We start from the raw sequence: 23399 nt of genomic DNA, 5'->3' as shown, positions 1-23399 counted from the left end.
TTGTGTGATCCAGTCTACTTAGTAAAAATGTCATATGGTATTCCTTATCCCTTTGCTGCCCGCCTCCCCCCATTTACTTATGTGAAATTAGCAATATTAAGCTGGAGGACATAGGAGGTTCCTTTCAGCCATATATTCTATTAATTTCAGTTCTCTTTGTGTGGTCTCACTAGCTTCAAATCAGTTAATTTCCCATGCTTGTTAAGTTGAAAATGATTAAGAATCTCATGTATACATGGCATAGTTCTCTTCATATATATATATGTCTGTTATTAAATCTCACATTTTTTCTTTTTCTGTGTTAGAATTTTGATGGCCTGGCAAATGTTACTGTTTTGATCTTTTATCAGGTAAAGAACAGTTTTGCCCAAATAATTTCCATGTAAGAAACTGTAACATATAAAACAACCCTCTCTTTGTAGTGTGAAGTCAGAACCCAACCCAGGATTTTAATTAATCTTCTAGAGATTAATTGGACACAACTGTCCATTCATCTATCCAACCTCACAGTTCCTTGATTCATATTCCATTCCATTTATATTATATCAGAACTGTAATGTTTAATACAAATCAATGTACAATTATACCAAATATGGTTCAAATGTGGGCTCTTCCTGTATAGGATGAGTTTATTTTTAAATGTTATTAAGAAGTGCACAAATTGCAATTGTTACTAAGAGAATAATCTCAGCAACTGAACAGTTACTGAGCTGTGTGTTTTCTTGAAAAGTTGTCTCCATGGTTGTCAAATCATAACTTGCCTTTAAGTAAGAATGTTTCACAGAATGATCTCAAACTCTTCAGTCAGAAAAAGACACAGAAGCCTGGCTGAGACCCATACAACTCTTATATTGGCATCAGTCTAAAGAAAGCAATGATACATTGCTTTAGAAATTATCAAGAAATGTAAAAAATGCATTTGCCCTTTTTGTTGTTGTCATAGTCATCAACGGGGTGGGACTAGGGTTAGAAAACAAAGCAGAAATAGATGTGGTCCTGTACATAGTGCTCCTTTGGCTGTCCCTTCAGACTCCGGTGCAGGGGGGGGGTAATAAATCAGGTTGGATCCCTTTGCAGTAGCAGCAACATCTGCATCATTGTAATCATCATCTTCATCATACATGTTCACTTGAAGAGGCAGACGATGCAGAAAAGTTCTCGGGCTAAGGGAACTCCAGCTCTGGATCATTAAGCCCAGCTTTCCTCCCATAATCTAAATCATACAGAATAAGGGGGGGGGGGGAATCCAATATAACCGGCCTGGTAGAATGACCAAGGGTGATGGGGGAAGATGGAAGTCTTGGTACTTGCAATAAATGTCTTTAGTCTGCAGTGTAGACAGCTGTCGAGCTGCAGGAGTGAACAAACTCAAAAGAGTGATGGTTGGCTTTTTCCCCTTGTAGAAAATAACCCAGTCTTTAGCTTCTGTAAAGCTTCCATCGGCAGTGCAGTGATTGTATCCAACATGTAAGCCCAATACAAAGGGAAAAGAAAGGACATTTTATGGAACCAAAGCTTTTCCCCTTTCCCCTACCATGCCCCAGACTGCCCCACTTAAAGGAGGCAGTAGCTCTTTGCTCAGACCCATTTAAGTATCTCTTTCTATGCTTATATTTTAGCCACTTGAAGTAAAATAGCAGCCACTCATAATCTAAACTGTGCTGGCAGCAGCAAGCTCTGGCCATGGTCCACCAAAATCTCTGTTAAAATATCTGCAAAGTACCTTTCATTCATTGGTGATTGATACGAAATAGGGTATAGACAGACTATGACAAATATATTAAAGAACTAAGATCTTTCATCCGGTGCTTGAAATTTGGATAGAAACTCCTTCCTCTAATACCCAAATGCACAATGATGGCAGAAGAACCTACTTTGAGTAAATTGCATCTTCAGTCTAACTTTCTATAGAAACAAAAGATGCTCCATACCATAGGTAAATGATTTCATTAATACCTAAACCCAGAAGGTTCTATATATAACAGTTTGTTTTGACAGAAATTGTAGCACCAGTATATACTTAGAAAACATTGTTGATTCCTGTCAAGTGTGTATATATCGTGGTTAATATAAATTCAGTGAATAATTTGCATAAATATGCAATTTTGCACACTCACATGAAGGCATAGAGAATGTGTTTAAATAGGCAGTGTAAACGGGGTTTTGTAAAATGCCTGCACAGTATGCATAGTCTCCAAATAATATCAGTAAATATATAAAACTGGATAATATAAACAGATTAGATAATACACTGCCTGGTCAACATGCATAATTTTTGTGTTGAGACTATTCATTTTGATAAGGACATGTATGAATCTAAAATCACTTTTTCAACATCACTTGGATACCCCTGACAATGTGCAAAATTAATTACTTATGCTATCACTTTGTATTTGTTCTCTGTGCCTTTCTGTAAATTTGCAAAGTCACAACTTAACTCTAACTAACCTCAATAAATGCATGTCAAAGCAGTACAGTACTTATGATGGCTGGATGCATGAAATATCAGTTCTCTGACAAATACCACAGGAGGTAAAGGAATAGCACCATATACAACCAGTTATGGCTGGTATTTTACTACCTGTGGAATTTACACTTTTATGGGAACTCATAGGGTGATATCCAAGGTTAGTCAGAGTAGACCTATTGAAATCAATGGACTTAAGTCTGATTATCATTGGTAGTATACAACTAGTGATAAGTTTGCAATTGCATATAACTGTCTTCATCTATTCCCTTGGAATGCTGTCATAATCAGTGAAGAATAATGCAGCCACCTAATTCCCCATTCCCAAACGTGCAGTGCATGCTTGCGTTGGGAGTGGGCAATTCTAAATGAATTTAGGATTGGTTTACATGCATATGTGTATCATTTAATTTCACTTGATTACTAAATGGCTTACAGTTGTGAACCAATTCAACTGAAAAGGTTTAAGCCCCTTCTGATGTTTATTTAAGTATCATGAGAGCTGCTGCAGTTCAGCTGTTTCCTATGCTGCTTGAGTGGCATCAGAAGCCCTAATATGGGAGGAGTCCACAGTGTGCCATCCCACACCATCATCACTATTCCTAAAGTTGAGGTATCATAGGCATGGGAAGGAGCCATACTGCCATCTCCATCCATGTGTCCATCCTGTGGTGCAGAATTTACACTGATGCAGCTCCCATTTTATGAAGTTAATGTCAGAACGGATCCTTTGAATTTTAGGTGATCTGAAGTTATATGAAAAGTATTTCTGTTGTATTTGCTCTGTTTTGGCTTGTTGAGAAATGAAATTAATATCTTGATATTAGTCATTAGCAACATAATCCTATACACATCTACTCAGAAATAAGTCTTATTGAGGTTAATGGGACTTAGGTATACCTATGGGTATAGGATTGCAGTCTTTTTGATATAAATTAAAAAATTAAAAATTGTCCAGTAGCACCTTAGAGACTGTGCACACGAAAGCTTATACCCACAACAAACTTAGTTGGTCTCTAAGGTGCTACTGGACAATTTTTTTACAGTGGTACCTCGGGTTAAGAACTTAATTCGTTCTGGAGGTCCATTCTTAACCTGAAACTGTTCTTAACCAGAGGTACCACTTCAGCTAATGGGGCCTCCCGCTGCTGCCGCGTGATTTCTGTTCTCATTCTGAAACAAAGTTCTTAACCTGAGGTACTATTTCTGGGTTAGCAGAGTCTGTAAGCTGAAGCATCTGTAACCTGAAGCGTATGTAACCCGAGGTACCACTGTATTTACTTCGACTGCATCAGACCAACATGGCTACCTACCTGAATCTAGAGTCTTTTTGATGAATACTGTATGCAGGTGTGGACTGGCCCTAGTAATTATGAATATGATATTGAGGAATGACAGCTATTCTGGATTAATAAAAAATGAATGAAATTGTTTGATCTAATGCATACATAGTTGGAAACAGTTAATGAGGATTCTTAAGTGCAAACAAAACTAAAAAAAGCAAGTTGTTTCCAGGCGGATTCTGGCTCTCTGCTCTCATTGCAGCATGGTTATTAATTGTTGGCCAGGATGTGATTTTGGAGAACATGCTATATAAATTGTGTGCACAGTTGTCAGGGCTGGCTCAGGACATTTTGCCATTAGACATTTTGCCATTAGAAAATCTTGACCCCTCATCCGCTGTGTGTCTGCTGCTGTATGTCTGCCCACTTGCTGGATCTGCTGCCTCTTCCAGCTTTCTGGAGCTTGTTGCCCTGAGGCGACTGCCACACCTCACCTCATGGGTGGGCTTGGCCCTGACAGTTGTATAATGCCTCTCTAAGAATGGATATTATCATACTTTGCAAAATTTGATTGATTTTTCATAGATAGTTCAACCTATTTAATAAGTCTTCTTGTTGGAGCTTTCTATAAGTGAATGCATGGTTTAATAAAATCTGGAGCATGGTGGTTATGAACAAAGTAGAAAAAAATAGTAAAATCAAGAGAAGAAGGACAAAAAAGAGGTTTTTTTAACTTTTCAGTATGTTATTACAAATATTAACACTGGAGGGAAAATATATACTCATCTTTGATCTTTTTGTTAGCCCCTTTGAGTATGGTTTCAGAGAAGAGAGGGAAACACCTTCATTTATGTAATAGATGAAGTATAGTGACTTATAGCCATCAATCTACAACCTAGTACTTCTCTGTTAAATGCAAAGTATTAAATGTATAGTAGTTCTCCACAAGCACATGGTTAAAAATATAATTTGCTACCACAAGATATAGTAACGACTGCCAGCTTGGATGGCTTTAAAGGGGGGTTGACAAAGTCATGGAGGATAGTGCTCTCAATGCTATTAACCAGGATAGTTGTGTACTGCCTCCAGTAAGGGAGGTGGTATGCCTCTGAATACCAGTTTCTGGGGAGCACCAGTGGGGAGAGTGCTCATGTCCTGCTTGTTGGTCACTATCAGAGCAGGAGATGCTTGACTAGATAAGTCTTAGGAGCAAACATTCCAGCTCCAGAAGACATGCTTTGAAGACCTTCCTGCTTTGGATGGCCTTTTGCCTTGCTTCAGCTAATTTCTATTTTAAATGCTGTTGGTTGTATTGTTTTCTATACTGAAATTTTATTGTTTTAAATTTATACCAATTTAATAATGTAATCTGTTTTATAAATAATAAATTGGTTTGGAAAATGCGGTATAAATACCTGGTGGCAATGTTGCAGCACAGAAGCATACTTGAGACCGCTGATTTTCATGAGCTTAACAGTTCTCAGTTCTGTGTTAGATTATATTATTATTATTATTAAATTTGTATACCAATTATAGCCAATAAGACAGTACTTATTTTTAAAAGAAAGGAATGTATATGGGTTTCATTTGCTGAAGTAGGGACACGGGTAGCGCTGTGGTCTAAACCACCGAGCCTATTGAGTTTGCATATCATAAGGTTGGCAGTTTGAGTTCCTGTTGCTTTGTCCCAGCTCTTGCCAACATAGCAGTTTGAAAGCATACCAGTGTGAATAGATAAATAGGTACCACTGTGGTAGGAAGGTAAATGACATTTTTGTGCACGCTGGCACTTGTCACGGTATTCCATGTGCCAGAGGGGTTTAGTCATGCTGGCCACATGACTCGGAAAGCTGTCTGTGGTAAATGCTGACTCCCTCAGCCTGAAAGCGGAGATGAACGCTTCACCCCATAGCCGAATTTGACTGGACTTAACCATCCAGGGGTCGTTTACCTTGTTAACTTCATTTGCTGAAAATAATGGGGCATTAACTCCAGGATAGAAACTTTGTTTGTACTGCTGAAGCAAATGCAGATCAGGACCAGGCTGATAAGACAGTTTTTTTTCTGAGGAAGTGGCCAGAATTAGTTAACTATTGGATGCTGGTGAAACAAAAAGTATATAAGAACTCTTAGCCAGAGAATATGACCTTTTCTGCAGATTTATGATTGGACTGCCTGACATTTAGATGTTGGGGGCTTATATAATATGATACACAAGCCATATATTCCAGAACAGAATTTACTTGATTTGGAAGACTTCTGAGTAAGTGGCTTAGATAGTCATAAAATCTGAGTGTTAAAAGTCATGCCATATAACTGCTGAGCCTCAGGCCTTGAGACAAGATAACTAAAGCAACCTCAGGAAATAACTGTCCAGATTTTTTGCCTTTAAAAAGGCATTTTTATAGCCTCCATAGATATCTTATTTGAATCTCTGAAATTTTGGGTTAATTTGTTTCTGTCCTACCTGTGATGGAAATGCAATTTCCCCTCATTTCTGTTCAATATGCCCCATTATGTATGTGCATATCTTTCTGAAACACGTGTATTCAAATCAGTATTGAATATATAATTCCAAGGAGTATATTAGTCCACTGAGCAGGTGTATTTCTGATACTGAACTGCAGATTATGCTCACAGTCCTAATCAGTTATAATAGTGCTCATCGTGACTGATAGTCACTCATTGTGACTGAATTCAGCCCCCCCCCCCATGAACAAGTGATTGGGTGTTGAAAGAGGTCATAGTGCCAACCATATGATCAGGTGGTAGATGGTAGCAGATGTGCTCGGGCACATGCATACAAGCAATTTGTGAGTATCACATAGCTGCATGGACATATTTTTGGACTGGGGTTATGTTGAACAATTGCCATCTTGCCAACATGTTCCCCCTGGCCCATTAGTCCTCCTCTCCCTGCCCTTATTTCCCATTATTGTTTTATGCTCTTTACATTATTTTGCATTGTGTTCTTTTATCATCTTGTGATCTTTTCCAATTCCAATTCCAATAAAGTGGTTCTAAAAACTAACAATTACTACCTGTGTTTCATACAGTTCTTCAATTAATCAGGCTAAAGGCAAATGCCATTTTATCAGATTGTATTCAGATTCTTATTCATAATACTCTTTAAATGCTTCTCAGAGTGCTACAATTTAGTGAGTCGTTCTCCATCTTACACTTGTGCATTTTGTTCTTTGTTCCTATGAATAACAAGTTATATTTATTGTTGTTTAACTTCATGTTTTGGTATTTTTTGTCATCCTAATAATTTTTTTTAATTACTTTTCCCTTTAAAGTAATTGTAGTCCCTTTAAATGTGCAAATTTGGTGAAGGGTGCTTTGCACTCAGCTTGATATAAATCTGCAACTGAAACCATGACTAACTCATGAAGAGCATTAATTTGATGTTGTTACATTCATTATTCTTCTAGTATTTTCTCTATAGTAAAATAAATTATTCCCCTTCCTGGAGTTGCTGATGCCAGCTCAGTTTATAGGAAAGGATCAACTGGACTATCTTTGTATAGTGAAATTTGCCACCCTTTAGTGAGGAGAATCATTTTAACTGTGCAAAGGGGTTAAACCTGGATAAAAATTCTCAGCTCCAGAAAGCAAGGTACTCTTTCCATCTCAATTCATTACTGTGCATGTTCAAGGGAGTGCAGAAAAAAGAAAGTGAACACAAGATATGCAAAATCAGTTAATGATCAACCTGCCAGTGGGTTGCAGACTAGTTACTTAACACCAGGTACACTTTGTTCATTGTACAAATTAAAAAAGGGAAAAATTGTATACCCTTTCCCCCCAACCACATGTAGAAAAGCACTTAAAAGTTCAAAGGTAAAGCTTGGCACACTCCAAATACGAAATGATTTACTTTACATGCAGCAAAATATGCAAGAATTGTTATTTTCCCCTTAAACAAACTTAATTCATCATATTTGCTTGGCACAATTGCAATTCATTTTAAAAAAATAGTTGAAAAATACTGAAACTGACCTGAATTCAAGTATTACGGTTTCTTCAACAGAAACATCATCAATGCAATAAAACATCACACAGAATATATCGAAACGTAACTCCTTCTCACTTGTGTGGTTTTTTTTTTGTTTTCTTTAATTCCCTTGTTTTGTTTTTCTATACAGTTTTAATGCCAACACAATTCACAAATTGTATTCAAAATTAATATTATTGCATTGTTTTTGCATATCTTGTGGAACAGAAAATGCAAAGAGTTACTGATTCCCCTTTCAAAAGCAGAGACAGTGGTATATTTTTACACTCACATGACCCCAGATACAGCTCTCCTGCAGTTATACCAGGAAGTGGAGAACTGTATGAACTTACAAACTTTCAGGCATGCATTCACTCTCTCATTCAGTCCTGTTCACTCATTCACACACCCGCAAATATACCTACCACTATAAAGAATCCAAATCGATCACTCATATGTGCAAGACTATATCAAGTGCATTGCCTACTATCTTTAAATTATAAAACAACAACAAAAAGGAGTTTTCCATTACTTCAAATAAAATTACAAATTCTGGTGTACATAATGGTTGGCAAAACTCTTCTAATATCATTATTAGTTTCTACCCAAATTTCAATGGAGGGAAACAAAAAAAAATTAAATAGTACAACATAATCAAATCAAACCAATTTTAAACATTTGCAAAGGTGAGAAAGAAAACAAAAAGTTAGGTGATTACAAAACTTTGTAAACACTCTGTTCACCCCCTCCCTCAAAAAATAAAATACCATAAAATAAAGTATTCAAAAATAAAAATTAGAACATGCTTTCAATAAAATATCAAACAGCAAAAACAAGGAGAGATCTACATTAGCCCATCACCACATCTCTTTGAAATGGGCGGGTTGCCTGAACTCCGGTTTGACAGAGCTGGCTTCCTGCTCCTTGAGCAGTTGGCACAGCTAGCTGTCTGAGCTCTGATTGGTTGGCAGAGTAGACTGCCTGAGCTCTGATTGACTGGCAGAGAAGTCTGCCTAGGAGTCTCTGCATTTCCATTAATAAGCATCTGCAATATTGCCATCTACATCTCCTGTACCATTGCCACTTCTGCTTCCTCCTCCAACGCCTCTTCCTCAGCAAAGTGTGGGGATCTGTTGCTGAAGTCTTCTATTCCACTTGCAGATCAAAAGGGCCTTGGCTTTATGGAGATGGTGAGGCTCATACAGAATATGTGCAAAATGATTCTTTTTTTGTACAAGCAAAGTTGAAAGACACCCGTTTGATGCAGTGTCCTTTTGGCTAGGGCCGTTCACAGGAAGCTGAGGTTTTCCATCACATTCAGGAAGCAGCTGTTGTTCCTTGTGCAGGGACTGAGAAAAGGAGGGATCTGACTCTCCTCCTTTTACTTGTCGTCATTCTTCCTTCATGGACACATGCTGGGGTTGTATATTCACTCCTGAAAAGCTCTTTTACACCACCCAACTCTGCAATTCTTCCTGACGGAAATGAATGAAGAACGCTGTTCTGGTTACTCCAGGTCACGAGAACAGTGAGGCACTTCTGAAACAAACCCATTAGGAACATTGAAACAAATTAAAAAACCAGCATCACTTTCAGCCTTGGCAACTACAGGCTGCTGATATAAATCCTGCTGTCCTTAGGCTCCTCTTGACTTTTTCTGCAATCTGGGTTCTGGGCTGTTTCCTCTTTCTCTCCCATACAGGCCTGCCCTGGGTCCCTGCAGTTAACAAAAGGCAAGAGGTTGCCATTGGGGCTTGGCTTGCTGTTACCATTGAGAATGTTGTCAGCAGCATTCTCCATTTCTTCTATCGTCAAGTCACAAGCATCAGCCAGCTCTTGGGTTGTGACCTCAATGAACTTTGGATCTTGAGCAAACTGCACCAGGCCTTCCGAAATCAAGACCTTTAAAGAGCCAGGAGATCAAACACAAGAAAGAAAAGCAGAAATAATTTTTAATATAATAAAAAGAGCCAAAGCAATCTGTGGAAATAACAGACAGTAATAATTTGATGGGTAAACCTGGCTTTATAGGACAATGGCTTGGGCCCTATCTTTCCTTCTATGAATGGAGCAGTTAATGTAATAAGGCTTTCCCATTATCCCCTTCCTCTTCAGTCTGCAGCACTCCTGAAAATCTGATTGTAGGGATTGGGAATGGTATTGAATATGGTGTTGTGGGGTTGCTGAATTGACAACAATATTCCCCCCCCCAACATAAACTGAACAGCAATTTAGGATCAAAGGCTGCAATCCTAACCCACTTACTTGGGAGTAAGTCCCATTGAATTCATTTGGGCTTACTTTTGAGGAGACATGGTTAGGATTGCACTTTGAGCCAATTTTGTTTTATTCACTTGCTAGTATAGATAAATAAAGTGAAATACTCACAGTATTTAGAAAAAAAAATGTTTGGGTTTCTCTTGCTTCAAACCTACACTACTGGCCATTTCTGCCAGAGATGCTACATGCTAACGTATCTCCTGACAGCTTCCTGCCTACAGTACAAATGCAGTTTAGTTCATTTAATAACTGTAATTTTATTAAACTACACTTCTGTATATTTGTGCTAGCAGATAAAGCTTTTGCTTTATAGAACATTCTGGTTATAGGAATAGAATAGCAATCTTCATCAAGAGGGCAGGCTATAATAGTGGGGATATTAATGGCCTTGGACAATTACGCAAACATTTTAATAAACCCCTGCCCTCAGGCCCAACCTCCCTGTTTCTATTTGACAAACTTTATATCCTACATAAGGAATTATTTTCCTTTCATACATTTACTGTTAATTACTTTTGTAAAAGGCAAAGAATTCACAGGGATCTCAAAAACTGCATGACTGGGATAAAAACTGGTGGTCTTGTTCAGATTAATGGTCTATCTAAGAATTGTAAGAGTTTTGGATTCATCTAAAGGAAAAGTAAGCTTAACCTCCTATATTTGTGTCCATGAAATATAATGTATTGCATAGAATACATATAACTTTGGGGCCTGATCTCCATAAGTGTAATTATTGTTACATCAGTTACCAATACCACATCAACTTACCGCTTCAACAAGGCTGTTAGCGCTGCCGTGAAATTGTCTGCCACACTCTCTGGTCTGACTGGGAACTGTGAGGGAGACCGGCCTGGCTTTTCGAGTGCTGCTAGAGCTGGGGCTATCAGAATACAAGGAGCTGCAATGTATTGATGGGAAGCTATTATTGAGTTTCTCATTGGATTCCTCTCCTTCAAGCCGCAAGGTTTTAATAGGCTGCTGTAACCAATCTTGTATACAGGGTGTGGCAGGGGGTGTGGCACATGACCGAGATGATCTTAGGGGTGAATGGCTTCTTTGAAGAAGAGGACTCAGGCCTGCAACTGCTAGTGCCTATAGATAGAGAGAAAGGAGAACATTGTACATGATGATGGCTGCAAGTTGAATCATAATATGAGAAAAGAAACTGTACAAGCTGACTTAGAAGAAAGGTTTCTTAAGGTAAATAGAGGAGTATATGGTAGAGTTGTATGAAATTATGCATATGGTAGAAATGGACAGGGAGAAAAACCCTTCTCCCTTTCTCATAATACTGTAACCTGGGGTCATCCAATGAAGCTGAATGTAGGGGGATTCAAGAGAGACAAAAGAAAATACTTCTTTACTCTGCATATACAGTTGTACCTTGGGTTTCGAACAGCATAGTTCTTGAACGTTTTGGCTCCCAAACGCCACAAACCCAGAAGTGACTGTTCGTGTTTGCAAACTATTTTGGAAGCCAAACGTCCGACAGGGCTTCTGGTTGGCTGCAGGAGCTTCCTGCAGCCAGTCAGAAGCTGCACTTTGGTTTCCGAACGTTTTGGATTATATACAGTACAATGCAACAACTGAACTGAAAGATCATCAAGGCAACAGTAATTGCTAAATTCTTGTTTTTCAGGAAGGTACAGGTGGCATATAAGACGTAATTGATAAATCAGCATTTCTGGCCATTGCTGTCTGTCCCCAATCCAGAAACGACTGAGTTCAGAAGCATACCTAGTGAGAGTGTGATCCCATAGTTAGATGTTCACTGATGAATGCTTACCTGATGATGTACCACATGCAAGGGCACTGCTGTCTTCTGTGGGACTTCCGTACCCTGGTTTTTCTGTCTCTTAAGACACTCCAGATGAAAGGATGCTCTTCGACCTGCAAAGCCAGTTGCACAGAAGTGTGATAATATTTTAAGCTGCTTTCATAACACAATTAGGGGTGGAACATTTTATGATGCAAACATAGGTCCTTATTTGTATATTTGCCTTGTATCACTAATAAAGGGGTAGGGTATTTGCAGATGAGAACGGCAGGTAGAGGCAGATGCACAATATTTTCCTGCACACCACTGATCTCTTGCTACTCTTTTTGTTTTTAGCACCCTTTTACCCCAGTTAGAATCCGAGACTGGAAACTGATTGGAAAGAAAAAGGGGGTGGATTTGCAGGAGAAAATCAGCAAATACAGAAAAGGTTAAGCATTTTCAGTTGGTTCCTTCCTGCTGCCACATTCAGATACAGGTTGGAGACCGATCACATCTCTTTTATATGAGATGTGATTTTTGGCCTGCATTGCACTGAGATGGCAAACCTGTGTCTGGACTGTACTACATCAAAATGCAGGTGGAGGCTGACATAATGTTTGGATGGGGAATCACTGAAGAAAGAAAATATGCTGTCTGATAGAAGGGTTCCAATCTATCTTTCTCCCTAGCGTGCCTAGTTTTACATATGTCAGAATTTTTAAAGGGTATTTTGGGGGGTAGTGAAATATTCTGTCATTGGACTATGTACCTGTTGTATAAGTAGTACAGTTGAGAAAGGTTTACAACCCCATTTGCTATTTGAGAGAATTAGAACTATTCTGCTTTGAAAAAGTTAAAACAGGCAGCCTAACAATTCCCACAGCTGCAGAATATTTTTTTGTAGGTGCCAATGTTTTTCAAATTGGCTGAACCCCAGTACTCCCAACACGCCCATGTAGTAAAAATGCTTGCGGTTAGAAAATCTGAAGAGATATCGTTTCATGTTTGTCATATGAAGCTGGAATTATTACTTAGTGATGAGGAATGCAGGAACCCACTCTTTGGAGAGTATCTAATGTTGTTTTCAGGTGGAGTTAACTGTCTGTGTTCATCATCTTTACATGAGAGCCTGTAATGGAAAAGGACAAGTTAGCTTCAAATGAGGACATGGCTCCTATTTGAGGTATGAGTTAGTACAGATTGGAAATATATTGTCCCATCCTGCAACACGTAGGATGATTTGTGCTATTAGGACTGGAAGCTAGGATAAGAGTCTAGGGTCAAACTGTGCTATGGTTGGATGGAGAAAAATGGCAGTGTAAGTATACTCTTAGCCTCACTCCCTTGCTTGAAATACATGGGAACTCTGGGATTTTTGCTTTATGAGTTTGGAGTTGCAGGACCCCCCCCCCTCCCACAAACCTAACAACCCCTCTTGGCTGCAATAGCAAAATACTCACATTTCAGTTGGTACCAGCTTTGGTTCACCACAGTACTCAATTTCTTCATTCAGTTGCTCATCATATTTCTCTTCCTCTTGACAAGTCTCCTCCTCACAAACAATAGCCACCTGACTGTCTCTGGAACAGGATCTAATGAATATAAGAGAAATAGAAATAGTGAAGGCAATGTAGAAACACATATTCCTTTTGCATTATTTTATAACACATCCATTCAAAGAAAACACACAAAACATAAATTATGAGAAAAGTGTGATGCAGTCCTTACGTATAGCCCTTAACTTTGTCAGAATTAACATGGAAATTTTGAGATGGGTAAGGGTGGGGACAAAAAGCATGTACTTTAGGCTTCATGTTCTTGATGCTTGTCCATACTTCTGAAATAGAACTTTTGTGTCACTTCCCAAAAGCACGCTAAAGTGATAACTTTTTAAACCACAACTTAGGAACTTAGGAAGTGGTATATAAATAAATATATTAAATAAATAAACTCCGATACAACACTGCAATCTTAACTGTAGAAGCTTGGAGAAACAGACCTGAAATACAAACTGATTGATCAAGCAAATGTTTATGTAGCTTATTTAGGGCTTATATATGAACATATGACACTTTCCCCTGTTGATGCTATACTGAGATGTAACTGCTGAAGAACTTGCCTATAAAGCAAAGGTAAACTGTAATTGGTGTCTACAACCTATATTGATTACTTAAACCGTTTCCTATTACTGTTACTTTACATTTATCAGTTATCAGTATTTGGTGGAAAAATAAAATCTTTCTACGTTAATGTGAAATAACAGCATTATTTTGAACTCATCACCACTGAATCAGACTGGACTAATAATTTCATACTTAAAAATGCATCGAAAGAGCAGAAAAAAAAGACTTGGGGGGACCAGATTATATGGTATGCTGGAGATTCATGATAGGTCTCCCAGTTTTAAAAGAACAAGACCTTAAATGAAGTCACAGGAGACCACAAATTGTTCAGAGCAGTAGTGGGGCAGGAGGGATTTGTAATATTCCTACACTGTTTTGAATGCCCCTCAAACCTACTATTTGCCTTTTGTGGTGTAAAGTATAAGTCACTATTTGTCTCCACAAGGCAAATTACAGCTCTCTCCCTCTGGGTGTTATTCTAGCAAACAGCACAGGTGAAAGGTCAAACATTTATTCCAGCTCTGGTGCCACTCTGAATAGATGAGGAGTTCCCCACAACTACTATTCAATATTTTTAAAAAAGGAATTTAATTTGAATTTGCCTGCCTGTGAAATTGGCGAATCATAGACAGGCTTTGGGAAGCATCAGTCTCCAGTCTCCACTTAGGTTTGCTTCCCAGGGTTAAAAAGGGGACACATCCTCATCCAGCACAGCATTCTGCTGACTGCCACCAGGTGGGCTGATTGAACTGATAATCACCCAATGCCCAGGCCAAAGTCCACTTAGATCTGTAATCAGTAAAGTTGTGGCCTGTATTGATCCAAGAACGTAGTCCTGTGTATGGTATTTCTTTCATGTTCATAAGGCACCAGGCAGCAGATTCACTGCGCTTGAACATACAAGCACATTTCAGTAATTTTTCAAAGAAAGTTGGAAGATCAGTCAGGGCTCTCCCACATAGTTTGTAGTTTGACCTGAGCATGCAGAATTAGTTACAAAATGACTTATAAGTGCTCTGCATAACTCATTCAAATTAATTTATTGTAAGTATATGCCCTACATTACAACAAATTACGGTAATCATTTCTTTGTTCAGTGATGTGATCTCTTGCCCTCTCACTAGGTCTGTCAGTACTGAAAATAAATAGTTTATATTTAATATCAGTGTATAAAGTAACTTATATCCCAAGTATGTTAAGAGCAGGAAGAGAAAGACCTACCGCCCCAGTGTTTCATAGTAATGTGTCCTAGTTCTTCAGGGAAGTATAGGAAGGAAAAGAAGATCAAATCAGGAATATAGATGGAAAGGAAAAATAAATAAAATATATTTGGATTTCTTTTGGATTTGCAGGAGAAAGTAGAAAAATAGAACAATACTAGTTCTTGCAAAAGCATTTGTCTTGCAAAAGAAACTTGACTGCTCTAGACTTAGTTACATTTATGTAAATGGATGTAAACTCATCTGAAAATCAAAGAATGAGTTATATTATGAATGATAACTACCATTTCTTAAATGCTCTCTAAAATTAACCAAGGACTTTATTGCTAAACTGAGATTTTTAAAAAATATGAGTTTGAAACACATTGCATTTGCTAAAATGTTGCCCAGTGTACTATGGCAGGGCTATGTTAGCAACAGGGCTATGTTAGCAAGCTCACTTTCCATCAATTCAAAGCAGAGGTGTCAAATCATCTTTACAGCAGATGCTTAGGTGTTGTACTAATACTTTTCTACTAGACAATAATGTTCATTTCATCTCTATTTGAGAAACACAAACTCTCTCAAGTCTTGTTCCCTATGGTTATTATTTCATTCCCCGGATCATATATTAGGCTGGGACACTTACTCATAACTAATTCCTGTGTGGCTCTTCATATATATGGATGGCCTACAAATGTGCAAAGAGCAAAGGAGGGGCAAGAATGCAAAAAATAAATATCCCTATATTTATAGGAAATAATAGAACTACTGCTACAGTTACTGTTCTTTACCTTCTGCAGCCAAGCTTCCAAGGAACTTCTTGGATCCGTGCAGTGGGTGATAGAGGGGTGCCATGGCCTTCCACAGTACTGACAGTGCTGGGGTAGCTTGGTGGGCTGGGGAAGCGACTCAAGGCAGTGTTGTTGGCATTGTTGATGTTAGCATTGGAGCCGGATGATGAGTAGCTGCTTGGAGTGAAAGTGGAATCCACAAGCTTCTCATGGGATGGGGATTCAGTGTCTCCCTGATTGCTGCTAGATTTATTAATGTGCAAAGGGCGCTGAGTGGTGAATGTCTGAGGGAATGAACTTCTGCCATCACTTTGGTAGTAACCGACATGATTTCCAAACAAGCCACCTGCTCTCTGTGAACAAAATCAAAAACATATTCTTAGCGAGTGGGTCAAATAGACACTTCCAATGTATTTATTTTATGCATGCATGCATGCATGCAGTATTATTTGAAATGAGGCATGGTCATTATTTTCACCAATATTTCAAGCAGGACATGAAGGGAACCACTCTCCCATTTATGATTCTCAGCAGCTGGTGTTCAGAGGCATACTGCCCCTGGCAGTGGAGGTCGAACATAAGCTATCATGGCTAATAGCTATTGATAGCTTAATTCTCCATGAGTTTGTTTAATCCCATTTTAAGGCTGTCCCAAGATGCACCACAAAGCCCTGGCCTACTTCTGGAACATCCAAATGGCTCGTGCTGTTGACATGCTGTCCTCCCATAAGAGCAGAGCAAGTCATCAATCCAGGTGCTTTTTAACAGACACTGAGTAGACTTCCTTCACTGATATACCTCCTGAAGCATAACTATATCCGGGCGCATCCTCTTCAGGGCAGTGACAACTTGTGCAGGCTTTATAGGGTTCCTAAGTCCATTTACATTAAGCAAGACAAATTTTAAGCCTCCATAATTAACTGCCATCTAAGGAGAGAAGTGAATGAGGTTTCATCTTGTTGACACCAATCTAGGGAGAGAGAGAAGTGCAGACAAGCTGCTCCCTAAAGGTAAAGGTAAAGGTACCCCTGCCCATCAGGGCCAGTTGTGACTGACTCTAGGGTTGCACGCTCATCTCGCTCAAAAGGCCGGGAGCCGGCGCTTGTCCGCAGACAGCTTCCAGGTCACGTGGCCAGCGTGACTAAGCTGCAGCTGGCAAACCAGCGCAGCACACGGAAACGCCGTTTACCTTCCCCCTGGATAGCGGTCCCTATTTATCTACTTGCACTTTTTGGGGTGCTTTCGAACTGCTAGGTTGGCAGGAGCTGGGACCGAACGACGGGAGCTCACCCCGCCGCAGGGATTCGAACCGCCGACCTAGGATCGGCAGGTCCTAGGCTCTGTGGTTTAACCCACAGCGCCACCCGCGTCCCCCAGCTGCTCCCTAGTACATTGTTAAAACTAAATAAGCAATCCACCCCCCAAACAACCTTAATTATTGATCTGACAGAATCAGGGGACATTGCTTCTTGTTGGATATAACAGATTTATTTGATTTTTGTGATTTGATATGTTAGAATATGATCTAATTCCATAGGCCAATGGAGGTTTTTAGAAAAGTACCGTATTTTTCGCTCTATTGGACGCACCAGACCACAGGACGCACCTAATTTTTAGAGGGGGAAATCAAGGGAAAAATATTATCCCCCCCCAGCCCCAAAGAGCAACGGACAGGCTGCGCACTTCCTCTTTAGCCTTGAGCAGCATCTTTAGCCTTGCACAATGGGATGGATCGTGCCCGCTGTCCACCGGGGCTGGACTAGATGACTCCTGGGGTTCCCTTCCAACCCTGCAATTCTGTGACCTCGGAAGTTGTTGGGGGTCTCCACCACTGGAGGCTTTTAAGCAGCGGTTGGGGGACCATCTGTTCTTTAGCTGTGATTCCTACATTGTGAGGGGGCTGGGCTAGATGACCCTCGGGTGGCCCTCCCAACTCTATGCAGTCCTACACTTCTGCAGCAGGAGATCCACAGCCACTTCACACAATGCCCACTCCCAATTTTCATTGGAGAGACATGTGGCTTCACTGTCTAGGTAGGTACCCCCCTACCTGCCACTCTTCCCCCACCCCACTTAAGCCGAGGGAATTCCTGCCCAGAGAAGCTCCCAGGTGAGGCAAGGGTTAAGATCTACCTCTGGTAAATGGCTTTGTATCCTCCCTCTTTCCCTTTTCTCTTCTTCTATGCTAGTTCCTTCTCTTGTGTTTTGTTTAATCTGTTTTTATTGTATACTAAAATAAAAGCTGCAAAGTTTCCTTTTTTATAATATCCCCCCCCCAAACTAAAACGTTAATCTAGATAAAAACACTGATCCAGAGGAAAATAAGGGGGTGGAGAAAGGACGAAAAAAGAAAAAGAGGTAGAGATAGAGAGATTTTTAAAAAGTTGGCTTCTTTAGCCTTGTGCAGCTGGAGAGGCTGTTGGAGAGGCTGCTAGGCAAAAGAGGAAGCCCGGGCAGCGAGCGGGATGGATCGCGCTCGCTGCCCGGGCTTCCTCTTTAGCCTTGCACAGCCTCCCACGGCGGGAGAGGCGCGCACGGTTAAAGAGGAAGCCCGGGCAGCGAGCGGGATGGATCGCGCTCGCTGCCCGGGCTTCCTCTTTAGCCTTGCACAGCCTCCCACGGCTGGAGAGGCGCGCACGGTTAAAGAGGAAGCCCGGGCAGTGAGCGGGATGGATCGCGCTCGCTGCCCGGGCTTCCTCTTTAGCCTTGCACAGCCTCCCACGGCTGGAGAGGCGCGCACGGTTAAAGAGGAAGCCCGGGCAGCGAGCGGGATGGATCGCGCTCGCTGCCCGGGCTTCCTCTTTAGCCTTGCACAGCCTCCCACGGCGGGAGAGGCGCGCACGGTTAAAGAGGAAGCCCGGGCAGCGAGCGGGATGGATCGCGCTCGCTGCCCGGGCTTCCTCTTTAGCCTTGCACAGCCTCCCACGGCTGGAGAGGCGCGCACGGTTAAAGAGGAAGCCCGGGCAGCGAGCGGGATGGATCGCGCTCGCTGCCCGGGCTTCCTCTTTAGCCTTGCACAGCCTCCCACGGCTGGAGAGGCGCGCACGGTTAAAGAGGAAGCCCGGGCAGCGAGCGGGATGGATCGCGCTCGCTGCCCGGGCTTCCTCTTTAGCCTTGCACAGCCTCCCACGACTGTAGAGATTGCGCAAGGCTTTTCTAGAGGAGGGAGAAGGGACTGACTGGCCGCGTCAGTCCCTTCTCCCTCCTGGGGAAAAGCCTGCAAGTGCCGCGCGAAGCTTGTGTGTGGCTCTTGGGGGCTTTTCCTGCTTGCCTCCCCCCCTGCATTCGCTCCATAGGACGCACAGACTTTTCCCCTTAGTTTTTAAGACGGAAAAACTGCGTCCTATGGTGCGAAAAATACGGTACTTACTCTGAAAATATCATCTTCAGAGGCAGCAGAAACAGCTTCTTTCATGGCCTTGTCTAATTCTTCTTCAGCTGTTAAGTCTCCAGAGATTGCCCGTCGAATTTCTGGTCCAATATCATGTAATGTGCGCAAACCAGCCTGTAAAATAGTATAATTTAGCACATCAGTAGGTTAGAGAAAAAAATAGTGAAACTTACTTGGAACTGGGCACCTAAGAACTACTGGGCCTCAATGAAATGGGATGTTGTGGTGGTGGGGTGACCAGCCTCATATAGCCAATGGACTTACCGTATTTTTTGCCCTATAGGACACACTTTTCCCCCTCCAAAAATGAAGGGGAAATATGTCTGTGTCCTATGGGGCGAATGCAGGCTTTCGCTGAAGTCTGGAGAGCGAGAGGGGTCGGTGTGCACCGACCCCTCTCGCTCTCCAGACTTCGCGCAGCTCTCCGCAAGGCACGGAAGCCTGGGTGCTGGGCTCCCGCGCCTTGCGGAGAGTTGCCTGTTCTGGGGGCTGGGGAAGCTCGGGCTTCCCCCGCCCCAGCCCCACACCTGGGGGAAAAAAAATAAGTTTTCCCCCAAAAAAACTAGGTGCGCCTTATGGGACAGTGTGTCCTATAGGGCGAAAAATGTGGTTAGTCTAATTAATGCGCGAAGGAGTCAATGTCATAGAGTAAGCTGTCCTGTTAGGCTTAGCTATGTCACTTCCCCTTACCTTAGGAGGAAATAAGCCTATTCTAGCTCAGAAACTCAGCAGGTTTGAGCTGGTAGCTCCAGCTCAGCTGCATGTCTCTCACCAGCTAATCTTGAGGTCCTATACCAAAAATCTATATAAAAAATCCAATATGGAACTTGAATTTTAACCTAGTTATTTCTCCTTAGTAAGTAAGACATGTGGAGAAAAGCTCTGCTCTCTTGCCCTACATTTTGCTTGAATGAACCAGGCATAACCACCTACCAGTACAAAAGCACACACCAAGTTCAGTCTGGCAACAACATCAAGAAATATCAGTTCCTCAGATAGGCACTTCCCCATATTCCCAGGAGATGACTACCATCTCCCCCAACTTCCCTAAAGGTGTTTGCAGATGTGACCTGTGCTCTGGCTAAAAAAGTGCCAGCTGTCACTCAACCCAATATGGAAAGGAAAACCTTAAAACATGGACTGTGCCCATGCAGGTTTTGGCCACTCATATCGGGATCCTTCACATCAGGGTCTCTTGTCCCTCATTGACCATCATAACACTCTGCAGCTGGCATCTACACTGCATTGTTCACTAGAACAGAAGCCTTTTTTTGTAAGTCACATAATTAGGTTAGATAGCTTTGAACCAACAAGTTCCTGTTATTTTAAATATTTTGCTTTATCTGTTTTCCCTCTTCCTTCTTTGTTATTCTTAACTAGCGGTTGCGTCCTTGCTTGCTCCACTTGCCAACCCCACTGCCACTTCCTCCACATTATACCCCTACAGGATCCCCTTCCCACCCCATGCAACTACAGGTAGCAACCATTTTGTGTGAGTGATTCACTCCCGGAGGAGGAGGAGGATGAAGGAGGTTACCATGGTCATGGTCTGTGCAAGCAGTGTGGACAAGCGGAGGAGGAAGGGAAAGGAGAGGGAGGGAAATGGGTGCAAAGCGAGGGTACAGAATGGAAGACAAAATTATATTCTGTTAGTGAGGAATTCTCTGCTGGAGAATAAGTTGGATACTGAGTCCGCATCTCTTTTGTCATGGTTATGCAGATGCTGGCACCCACTCACAGAAGTTCCTCATTGCCTACCCAGAGGAGAAATGCCTGTCTTTTGCCATGCTAAGGCTTGCTCCCATCCTGCTTTTCAAAAGGAAGAGGCAGGGTTGTAGAATTTATTGGATCAACATTTCAATTCATGCTTAGCCATTTCTATACATAATAGATTTGTGCATTATGTAGTTTGGAAGAAACAGAAACCCAAGTTTGAGTTCTTAATCTGGCAGCAAGGGCCAGGACAGTGTCCCTTTAGAAGCAATTTATCTGACCTCCCAGATTTCACCTAACCTGGGACTTATAGCGGTTAATAGGGAGTGTGGTGGCAGCAACCAGACAGTTGGGGATGCAACTGGCATACATTGCAAAGCTGTTGTGCAAGGAAGGGCTTAAGTAGCCTCTTCTCGCCTCTCCATTGCTAGAAGCTAGTTTTCACTTTTAAGCAAAAACTGGCAAACTACATGATTGCAGAAGCTTATTCTAATATTGGAGTAGATAAAGGTAAAAAAGGTAAAAGACCCGTGGATAGTTAAGTCCAGCCAAAGGCAACTATGGGGTACGGTGCTCATCTCGCTTTTCAGGCTGAGGGAGCCAGCATTTGCTTTTCAGGTCATGTGGCCAGCATGACTAAATCGCTACTGGTGCATGGAGGAATGTGACAAGTGCCAGAGCACACAGAACACCATTTACTTCCCCACTGCAGCGGTACCTATTTATCTACTTGCACTGGTATGCTTTCAAACTGCTAGGTTGGCAAAAGCTGGGACAAAGCAACAGGAGCTCACCCCGTTGTGCGGATTCGAACCGCAGTGGCATCACAACGGGGGGGGGCAGTGTGCCTTGGGTGCCATGTCGGGGGGGGGGTGACAAGAAGGCACCCCGCGGGGGCTCAAGCAGCCACCGCGCCACCGCATGTGGAGGATCCTCCGTTCACGGCTGCAAGCAGAGGATCCTGGCGCTTGCAGCAAACCACTATGTACAGTGCATGTGTGGTGCCACATGCATGCACTGTATGTAACGCCGCCGCACAAGCGCTGTACATAGGGTTTTGCCGCTGGCACTGCACGGACGGCGGGTGGGATCCTTCCACCGCCACTACCGCCACGAATGGAGGATTCTCCATTTGCGGCTGCAGCTGCAAGCAGAGGATCCCGGCACCGTCCATATGGCGCTGGAGCACTGCCACCAGCAACCCACTATGTACGGCGTATGTAGCAATGCCACACATGCACCGCACATAGCGGTTTGCCGCCCCTGGTGTCATGACACCTTTGTTCGCCCCTGTCGAACTGCCGACCTTCTGATCGGCAAGCCCAAGAGGCTCAGTGGTTTAGATAAATGGGAGTGTCTATTAAGGTATCATAGAAATGAAAAGCCTGTGAAAAATCAAAGCTTGTTCTGCAGGAGCTGAGCACAATCAATAAAAAGTACACAAAATGATACCTGGTATAGTCATGTCTTGGAGGGGCATAAAGCTGGCATTTAATGGGGTTTTAGTCAGAATACATTTAAAATTAGGTCTGGGACTCATCAAATAGGATGTTGTACCTCCCCAATGTTCCCACAGTTTGAGATTCGTTGGTTTTTATCTTTGGTGGAAAGACTATGGAAATGGTGGATGTGGTGGATCAATAGCATAATATTAAGCAATATCTGTTTCTTACCTGGAGGGAAAGAGCATTCCTCTGTGAAGGTTTGCCAACAAGGCCCTGTTCTTTGCGTTTCTTGAATTTTCGGAAATACTCTTGAATCAGGAATGTAGCATAAAACTTTCCAACTGTTACCTCATCATCTAAGTTTAAAAGCATAGAAGAAGCTGAAAACAATTATATTTATTTGTTGATTTCTCATTCACCAGGGCATAGTTATTTACAGGTGGTAATGTCCAGCCAGGCAAGTAGTTATTCTCATATACTGTAAAGAGAAGCTAGGCTTCTCTTTTCCAAGTAATTACAGAGCATGTTACAGAGTATTAAATATATATATATATATATTATTGTTCCATGTTTAACATGTAAGCAGAATAGAAAGAGGAACAAATAATGGTAGGTAGAAAGGGAGATTGTATACATATCAGTGTACTTATTTAAGTGTATAACTGATAACAATAGGGAGTAGCTTTTCATATATCTTATCCTAAAATGCACATCAGAGTTTGTCATGTGTATCTAAATGCCTTACATAGTGTTCTTCTTTTGTTTCCAAAAGTAGTAAGAAAAATACATTTTTTCAAAAAAGTTGTCTATATCTGTTTGGCTGCTCTCAACTGTTTTGTAATTTTTTTCTGTTAATGCAGATTTCTACTCACTAATACCCATGTACCAGAGGTTCAGCTTGTCATTTCCCGTTCTTGGCTATTACAGTACTTGTCTAGCCATCGCCAT

At 41.6% G+C, this 23399-nt stretch overlaps 1 protein-coding gene and 1 long non-coding RNA gene across 44 annotated transcripts in view; one reads left to right on the top strand and one right to left on the bottom strand.

Moving 5' to 3' along the window:
* LOC309378848 overlaps nt 1–23399 on the top strand; it is a 118642-nt gene that overhangs the window by 9260 nt on the left and 85983 nt on the right. For 8 of the 12 annotated variants that reach the window (XR_014172183.1, XR_014172184.1, XR_014172185.1 and 5 more), the window contains exon 3: nt 306–350. The exons of the other annotated variants lie outside the window; for them this stretch is intronic. This is a non-coding gene — a long non-coding RNA (uncharacterized lncRNA). The remainder of the gene's footprint in view (nt 1–305; nt 351–23399) is intronic. 12 annotated transcript variants of the gene reach the window in all.
* CACNA1C (calcium voltage-gated channel subunit alpha1 C) overlaps nt 830–23399 on the bottom strand; it is a gene marked incomplete at its 5' end in the record, with an annotated part of 525599 nt that continues 503029 nt past the window's right edge. For 28 of the 32 annotated variants that reach the window (XM_081926667.1, XM_081926693.1, XM_081926689.1 and 25 more), the window contains 9 exons: nt 830–9649; nt 10796–11119; nt 11814–11917; nt 12818–12915; nt 13247–13378; nt 15131–15163; nt 15903–16255; nt 19273–19407; nt 22680–22807. In XM_081926667.1, the coding sequence (XP_081782793.1) occupies nt 9353–9649; nt 10796–11119; nt 11814–11917; nt 12818–12915; nt 13247–13378; nt 15131–15163; nt 15903–16255; nt 19273–19407; nt 22680–22807 (1604 nt within the window). In that variant the 3' untranslated portion in view covers nt 830–9352. The remainder of the gene's footprint in view (nt 9650–10795; nt 11120–11813; nt 11918–12817; nt 12916–13246; nt 13379–15130; nt 15164–15902; nt 16256–19272; nt 19408–22679; nt 22808–23399) is intronic. The other 4 variants (XM_081926694.1, XM_081926695.1, XM_081926673.1 and 1 more) reach the window with 1 other exon arrangement.

The sequence above is a fragment of the Podarcis melisellensis genome (genome assembly GCF_964234715.1).
Source record: "Podarcis melisellensis genome assembly, chromosome: 10".
NCBI classification, from domain to species: domain Eukaryota; kingdom Metazoa; phylum Chordata; class Lepidosauria; order Squamata; family Lacertidae; genus Podarcis; species Podarcis melisellensis.
Note: the sequence above shows the minus strand (reverse complement) of the source record. Positions and strands in the feature narration are given on the sequence as shown.